General features: G+C 37.1%; 1 protein-coding gene across 2 annotated transcripts in view; it reads left to right on the forward strand.

The window, feature by feature from the left end:
- Window positions 1-8,932, forward strand: part of ACAD11 (acyl-CoA dehydrogenase family member 11) — a 99,450-nt gene that overhangs the window by 88,089 nt on the left and 2,429 nt on the right. For both annotated transcript variants that reach the window (XM_078071736.1, XM_078071738.1), the window contains exons 18-19: window positions 7,164-7,280; window positions 8,080-8,189. In XM_078071736.1, the coding sequence (XP_077927862.1) occupies window positions 7,164-7,280; window positions 8,080-8,189 (227 nt within the window). The remainder of the gene's footprint in view (window positions 1-7,163; window positions 7,281-8,079; window positions 8,190-8,932) is intronic.

Genomic DNA, 8,932 nt, shown 5'->3' on the forward strand with positions numbered 1-8,932 from the left:
ATTTCCCCTCTAGGTGAGGTGTCATTCTTCTGGCTGCATTTACAGTTGTGTCATTTTTTAGAAGTTTAATTGTGATATGTGTTGTCATGAATTTCTTCAGTTTATCCTGCTCTGCATTCACTCAGCCTCTTAAATCTGTAGGTTTTATCTCTTGTCACATTTGGGAAGTTTTCACCACTATTTCTTTATTTTTTCAGTCTTTCCTTCTTTCTCTACTTCTTGGACTCTGATGACATGAATGTTAGATTTTTTTGTTTTAGTTCACAGGTCCCTAAGATGGTATTCTTTCAAAAATATTTTTCAGTCTATTTTCTCTGTGGTTCAGATTTGACAATTTCTCTTGTCCTATCTTTCAGTTCACTGATTTGTTCCTCTGTCCCTACTGTTTTGCTGTTGAGTCCATCCACTGAGCTTTTTATTTAAATTATTATATTTTTCAGGGGTGCCTGGGTGGCTCAGTCAGTTAAGCATCTGCCTTCAGCTCAGGTCCCAGGGTCCTGGGATCCAGCCCTAGGTCTGGCTCCCTGCTCAGCAGGGGGTCTGCTTCTCCCTCTGCCCCTCCCCCCCCCCGCTCACTGTCTCGCTCTCTCTCTCTAAAATAAATCTTTAAAAAAATTATTTCAGGGCGCCTGGGTGGCTCAGTCGTTGGGTGTCTGCCTTCGGCCCAGGTCATGATCCCAGAGTCCTGGGATTGAGTCCCGTGTCGGGCTCCCTGCTCGGTGGGAAGCCTGCTTCTCCCTCTCCCACTCCCCCTGCTTGTGTTCCCTCTCTCACTGTCTCTCTCTGTCAAATAAATAAATAAAAATCTTTAAAAAAAACTATTTCATTTTTCAGCTATAAAATATCTAATTGGTTTTTCTTTATATCTTCTACTTCTTTGCTGAGATTTCAGTTTTCTTTGATGAGGCTACCTTGCAGAGGGTTTTTATCATGAACAGATGTGTACTTTGTCAAATGCTTTTTCTGCATCTATGGAAATGATCAGACAGTTTTTATCTTTTCTCATTGATGTGATGTATCACATTGATTGTTTTGCAAATATTGAATCACCCTTGCATCCTGGGAATAAATCCCACTTGATTATGGTGAATGATTTTTTAAATGTACTGTTGGGTTCTATTTGCTATTTTGTTGAGGATTTTTGCATCTATATCCATTGGAAATATTGGCCCGTAGTTCTCTTTTTTTTTGTGGTGTCTTTATCTGGTTTTGGTACCAGGATGATACTGCCCTATAGAATGAATTTGTAAGTTTTCCTTCCTCTTGTATCTTTTGGACTAGTTGGAGAAGGATGGGTATTAATTTACTATATTCAATAAAATCGGTGAGAGTGAACATCCTTGTCTTATTCTTGATCTTAGGGGAAAAGCTGTCAGTTTTTCACCATTGAGTATGATAGCTGTGGAGTTGTCATATATGGCCTTTATTCTATTGAGGTACGTTCCCACTATACCCACATTGTTGAGAGTTTTTATCATGAACAGAGGTTGAATTGTCAAATGTTCTTTCTGCATCTATTGAGGTAATCATATGATTTTTATCCTTCATTTTGTTAATGTGGTATACCCATTGATTGATTTGCAGATATTGAACCATACTGGCATCCCCAAAATAAATCCCACTTGATTGTGGTTGATGATCCTTTATTGTATTGTTGAATGTGGTGTTGAGGATTTTTGCATCTATGTTCATCAGGGATATTGGCCTGTAGTTTTGTTTTGTAGTGTCTATCTGGTTTTGGTTTCAGCATAATGCTGGTGTTGTAGGAAGAATTTGGAAGCTTTCCTTCCTCTTTCATTCTTTGGAATAGTTTGAGAATAGGTATTAACTCTTCTTTAAATGTTTGGTAGAATTGTGAAGCCATCTAGTCCTGGACTCTTGTTTGTTGAGAATTTTTTTATTATTGAATCATTTCATTACCAGTAATCATTCTTCCTGATTCATTTTTGGAAGATTGTATGTTTCTAGGAATTTATCCATTTATAGGATGTCCATTTTGTTGGCATATAATTGTTCATAGTAGTCTCTTCTAATTCTTTTTATTTCTGTGGTGTCAACTGTTCCTTCTCTTTCCTATTTTATTTGGGTTTTCTCTGTTTTTTTTCTTGATGAGTGGCTAATGGTTTATCAATTACTGCTCTGATCTTTATTATCTCCTAACTTCCACTAACTTAGGGCTTTATTTGTTCTTTTCATAGTTACTTTAGGTGTAAGATTAGATTGTTTGAGATTTTTCTTGTTTCTAGATCTATATTACTATAAATTTTCCTCTTAGAACTGCTTTTACTGCACTCCATAGACTTTGAATCATTGTGTTTTCATTTTCATTTGTCTCCATGTATTTTTTAATTTCCTCTTTGATATCTTTGTTAATTCATTGGTTGTTTAGTAGCTTGTTGTTTAGCCTCTACATGTTTGTGTTTTTTCCTTTTTTTGTTGTTGTTGTAATTGATTTCTAGTTTCATACCACTGTGCTTAGAAAAGATTCTTGATATGATTTAAATTTTCCTAAATCTATTGGGACTTATTTTGTGGCCTAATGTAATCTATCCTGGAGAATGTTCCATGTGTACTTGAAAAGAATATATATTCTGTTGTTTTTGGATGGAGTGTTCCCTGTGTATTGTTAGGTCCATTTAGTCTAATGTGTCATTCAAAGACACTGTTTTTTTGTTGACTTTCTGCCTCAATGATCTATCCATTGATGTAAGTGGAGTGCTAAAGTCTCCTACTATTGTTGTATTATTGTCAGTTTCTCTTTTTATGTCTGTTAATATTTGCCCTATGTATTTAGGTCCTGCAGTGTTGGTTGCATAGATATTTACATCTGTTCTATCCTCTTGTTCAGTTGATCCCTTTATCATTATATAATGCCCTTCATCTCTTGTTATGGTTTGTTGTTGTTTTTAAGTAGGCTCCATGCTCAATGTAGGGTTTAAACTCACAACCCTGAGAGTCACATGCTCAAAGGACTGAGGCAGCCAGGTGGCCCAACAGTTTATTTTTTTTTATTTTCATTTTTTTTAAGATTTTAGTTATTTATTTGAGAGAGAGAGAGTGCACGAGAAGGGGGAGGGGCAGAAGGAGAGAGATAAGCACACTGCCCACTGAGCAGGAAGCCTGACCCAGGGCTCAATCCCAGGACTCTGAGATCATGACCCGAGCCGAAGGCAGATACCCAACCGACTGAGCCACCCAGGCACCCCCAGTTTTTGTTTTAAAGTCTATTTTGTCTAATTATTGCTACACAGCTTTTTTTTTTTTTTTTTTTGACTTCCATTCACAGATAATATCTTTTTCCACCACTTCACTTTCAGTCTGTATGTGTCTTTAGGTCTGAAGTGAGTCTCTTGTAGGCAGCATATAGATGAGTCTTCTTTTTTGTTTTGTTTTGGTTTTTTTTTTTTTATCCATTCCATCACCCTATGCTGTGATTGATTAGAGCATTTAGACCATTTACATTTAAAATATTTACTGATATGTTCTTATTGCCATTTTGCTAATTGTTTTCTGGTTGTTTTTGTAGTTCTTGTCTGTTCCTTTCTTCCTCTCTTGGTCTCTTTCCTTGTGATTGGTGACTTTTAAAAGTTTTCTGTTTTGCTATGCTGCCCCTACCCAAACCCTCAGCTAAATAGAATAGACTTTTATTGGGGGTATTTTTCAAAAATTTATGTCTGTGCTCACAGGCATTTTCAGTTTGTTAACTTTTTCAGCTCCAACTCTGGGATGTATTAGAGAAAAAGAAAACCCAGGGAACTCACTACCATGTTGTTCTTTTAGCTTAGCCAGTCTGCTTCCTTCTCTTTACCTATCAGAGTCTTCCAATGTTTGTTTTATAAATAACGCCCAGGTTTTTAGTTGTATTCAGCAAGAGGAATAGGGAAAGGTGCATCTATTATTTCATCGTTCTGGAAGTAGAAGTCACTGGAAGTAACAACATTATTAATCTATGTAGGCACCTATAAGCTACATTGCAGAACTCTCTGGGAAAAGCTGGATTGGGGAATGGGTCTTGGAGCTGAAGTGGAGGCTCCCTGACTCCAAATGTGGGCCTTGGAATCCACACATTCAGGCATGTGTGCAGAGCATATAAATTTAACAACTTAGATGAAATGGACCAATTTGTCAAGATTCATAAACTACCAAAACTCACTGAAGGCGAAATAGAGTATTCTACAACTATTAAAGAAGTTGAATTCATAGTTTAAAAGCTCCTGAAGTAAGAAATGACCAGGCCCAGATGGTATCACTGGTAAATGTTACTAAATAATTAAAGAAGAAATAACACCAATTCTATGCAATCTCTTCCACAAAGTAGAAATAGAGGAAATGCTTGCCAACTCATTTTATGAGGCCAGAATAGCCCTAATCCAAAACCAGATAAGAACAAACTAGACCAATATAGATGCAAAAACCTATTAGGAAATAAAGTCCAGCAATATATAAAAAGAATATTATACCACAACCAAGTAAGATTTATCCCAGGAATGCAAGGCTCATTCATATTCAAAAATCAATTACTAAGAAAAGTAATTATTGTAATCTGCCATATTAGCCTGAAAAAGAAAAAGTACATGATCATGTCAGTTGATCCAGAAAAGCACTTGACAAAATTCAGTATGTATTCCTAATGGAAAACTCTCAGCAAACTAGGAATAGAAAGGAATTTATTCAACCCAATGCGGAGCATCTAAAAAATTCTACAGCTAACATGCTTATGATGAAAGACTAAATGCTTTTCCCCCAAGATTAGGGACAAAGCAAGGATGTTTACTCTAACCACTCCTATTTATCATCATAGAGGAAGTCCTAGCCAATGCAGTGAGTCAAGAAAAAGAAAGTACATATAGCTGGGGGAAAAAAAGAGGTAAAACTGTCCATGTTCACAGACAACATGATTGTTAGAAAATCCTTAGGAATCTACCAAACAAAACAACCTTCCCAGAAATAATAGAGCTTAGCAAAGTCATGGGATACAAGATCAACACACAAAATCAATTTTTTGTCTATATACAAGCAATGAACAATTGGAAACTGAAATTTTAAAAATGCTATTTATAATACACTTTTAAAAAGGCACAAATCTAACAAAACGTGTAGTATCCAAATGCTAAAAATTTTAGAATTGATAAAACCTAAATAAATATAAATACTGTGATTGTGGACTGTTAGACATATAGTAAAGATGTCAGCTGTCCTCAAATTCTTCTACAGATTTAATGTAATACCAGTCTGAATCCTGGCAGGACATTTTTGTGGATATAGGTAACCTGTCCTAAAAATTATGTGAAATGCACAGAAACTAAAATAACAAAAACAATTTGAAGAAGAAGAAAGTTGGAGGCAGATCACTACCTAATCTGAAGACTGTGTGGTATTAGCAAAAGGAGAGACACATAGGTCTTTGGAACAGAACAGAGTCCAGAAATAGACTCATAAAAATATGAGTCAAACAATTTTTTATATAGGTACAAAGCCAGTTCAATGGGGAAAGATTAATCTTTATAGTAAATGGTGTTGGAATAGTTGGACATTCATAGGCAAAAAAAAAAAAAAAAATGAACCTTGTCCTAAACCTCACACCTCATACAAAATTTAACTCCAAATAAATCATAGATCTAAATGTAAAAGGTAAAGCTATAAAACTTTTGGGAAAAAAAAAATAGGGATAAATCTTTGTGACAAGATTAGGCAAAATGTTCTTAAGACATGCACCAAAAGCACAACCCATAAGAGAAAAAGTTGACAAATTGGATATCATTAAATTTAATCACATTTGTTCTTTGAAAGTCACTATTAAGAGAATGAAAATGTTACAGACTGGGAGAAGATATTTGCAAATTGCCCATGGGGCAATTGACTTGTATCCTTAATAAAGAGCTCTCTAAACAGCAGTTGGAAAACAATCCAATTTAAAAAGTGGGGAAATGACATGAACAGACATGTCACCAAAGAGAATATATAGATGGCAAATAAACCCATCAAGAGGTGATCAACATCATTAGTCATAGGGAAATGCAAATTTAAACTACCATGAAATAGCTCTGCATACTGTTAAAATGACTAATACATAAAAAAAAAAAATACAGTACCAAGTGCCAATGGTTTGGAGAGCAGTTGAAACTATTATACACTACTGGTGGGAATGCAAAATGGTACAATTGGTCTGGAAAACTGACAGTTTCTTGTAAGCATTTACCAGATGATCTAGTATTTCCGTTCCCCACAGCTGCTTTAAAAAATGAAAGTATAGTCATACAAAAACTTGTATGCACATGATTGCAGAAGCTCTTTTAATAATCACCAAAAACTAAAAACAACCCAAATATCCTTCAGCAGGTGAATGGATAAACAAAATGGTACATCCTTACAATGGAATATTACTCATTGATAAAAATGGACAGTTGGTACACAGAACAGCTTGGTCAGTGATACTCAAAAGCATTATGCTGAAAGAAGCCAGTCTCTAAATACATACTACATGATTCCATTTATATGACATTCTGAAAAAGGCAAAAACTATAGTGATTGATAACCCATCAGTGGTTGTGAGAGTTTAGGGGTTGGGGAGGGTGTGACTAAAAAGGGGCACCAGCTCTAAGGGGAGATGGAACTGTTCTGTATCTTGATTGTGGTTACAGCAATCTATACATGTGGTACAATTCATAGAACTGTTCACCAAAGGTAAAGGTCATTGTTGCTAAATAATAACACAACAAAGGATTGCTGCACCTTCCCCACACTGACATTGTCCTGGGGGTCATCTCAATTGTCTATAAGCAAGTTCACCATCAGACAATTATCCAAGTTTCAATGAGACTATGAGATTAGCATTCAGGAGGGCCAGTGAGGAATGTTAGAGCAATAAGATGGTTGCTCAGTTCAGCCATCTTGACCGTCAGACATCAAGATATCCAAAATAAATTATTTTTCTGAGCAAATAAAATGTCTTTCTAAAGTCTGGCAGTGTTAACTTTAGCATTGCACAAGTACGTGGTTGGCTGGTATATATCAAATGAATTAACTCTTCCATTAAAAAACAGAGTAAGGCTTAGGAAGAGTCCTTGGCCTAGAATGTTTCACCAAGCTACAAGGTCGTGTTAGATATGGACTCATGCCAGCTTAGCCACTCCTCCTTTTTGCTGCTCTTTGCTCCCCTGCAGGAGGTTGTGGCTCACTGGATTGCTGAAAGCCGCATTGCCATTGAGAAGATACGTTTGTTGATCCTGAAAGCCGCGCACAGCATTGACACTCTGGGCTGGGCTGGCACTAGGAAGGAGGTGAGGCCCCTTGGACCACTGTCTGCCAAGCCTTCTTCAGTTTCTTTCACCCACTGGGCATTTCAGGTTTCGTGGTGCCTTGATGGCACTCAGAATATTGAAAACAATTTCTGTGATTTTGGTTTCAAGATTATAAATATATGTCACTTGCTAGTTTTCCTTTCACTTGCCTGCTTTAGGGAATGATTTTCAGGATATAGAATATCTTCAGCGTTCTCGAGATGCAGCAACAGGGAGGAGGGAAATCCAAGACTATACAGACTTGGAATTATACCCACTATGTCACTTTCTGCCATGTGGCCCTGGGCAAAGTATCTGACCTTGCTACCATGTAGTATAAATGCTTCGTAAAAGATGCGTCTCATCTCCTATCTTTTTATGTTTCTGGCTTATATGGAGTAAGATTGTAATCATTTAATTCTAAAAACCAATAAAAATTGCTAAGAGAAAACTGATTAATGAAGGCTCTTGAATTCTTTTTATGATCCCTAAGGTGATGAATGTGATTTATCAGCCGCCTTAAATCCTTTTGGAAACAAGGCAAGTCATAAATAATAAAATATGATTTGGAAGAGATATCTCTTTCCGGAATGTCTATATTGACTGAAATATGGCCATTATTAGCCTCATTACAACGGGTCTCTTTGTTGGCTTCCATCAAAGATCCTGTTTGAGTGATGAATTCATGTGGGAAAGTTCCCTTGTCTCATTTCACAAAGAAAATACAGATTATATCAAATTCTGCCACATTGTGTATTGTCTAAGAAAGGAACATTCTTTTTATATCTTGCTAATGTAGATTGCGATGATTAAAGTGGCCACCCCTCGGGCCGTCTGCAAAATTATTGACCGGGCGATCCAAGTGTGTGGAGGTGCAGGTGTTTCCCAGGATTACCCTCTGGCTAACATGTAAGTAGATGTCACTTAGTAATCATCTACATTTGACAGGCTTGGAATGGAATTAAAAATCTACAGCTGCCTTGACCCTAATTGTTTCACAAGGAAAGAAAGATACTAAAAGTACAATTCAAGGCTAAATGAGGTAATATAGGTACCCAGCACCAATAAATAGTTGCTCTTATGATTACAGTTATCATTTCGCTCAATGATGTCAACTTTTATACCAAGGGGGTCCATTGGGGTTCATGAGCTAGTGAGGAAATGGCACTGGGGGTTCACCCTGAAACCAGAATGATCATGCAGGAGCACAGATGGCAGAGGGCACCCAGAGCCAGGCTTGGGTATGTCCTTAGGACTGTTTGCCACCTCCACAGGGATGCCTCAGGCCAGTGACCATCTCCTGTCCAGATTCTGGTTGCTGGGAGTCAAGGAACACTCTCCAGTGCCCGTCACCGCACAGTACCCCTGCCACCTTCTCTCCCATACTGGAAACAGGAGTCTGGTGCCCCACCAGTTTTCCCATCAATTTTTAACCATTAAGAACTAAATATCTAGTACTAAATATGTATAATATATAAGTATTACATATTTATACTTCACTCCCTGTGGCTTACCTAAGATATCTCTTAGTTCTAGCAACTTCTAGAACCCTAAAGCAAACCAAGACTGAGATTAAGCCCATTGCACTGAGCCATTTAAGATTCTTCTCCCCAAAGTGAGAACTTTTGGTGACATTTCACGTGCCCTTGGAC

The sequence above is a fragment of the Halichoerus grypus genome, chromosome 1, assembly GCF_964656455.1.
Source record: "Halichoerus grypus chromosome 1, mHalGry1.hap1.1, whole genome shotgun sequence".
NCBI lineage: Eukaryota > Metazoa > Chordata > Mammalia > Carnivora > Phocidae > Halichoerus > Halichoerus grypus.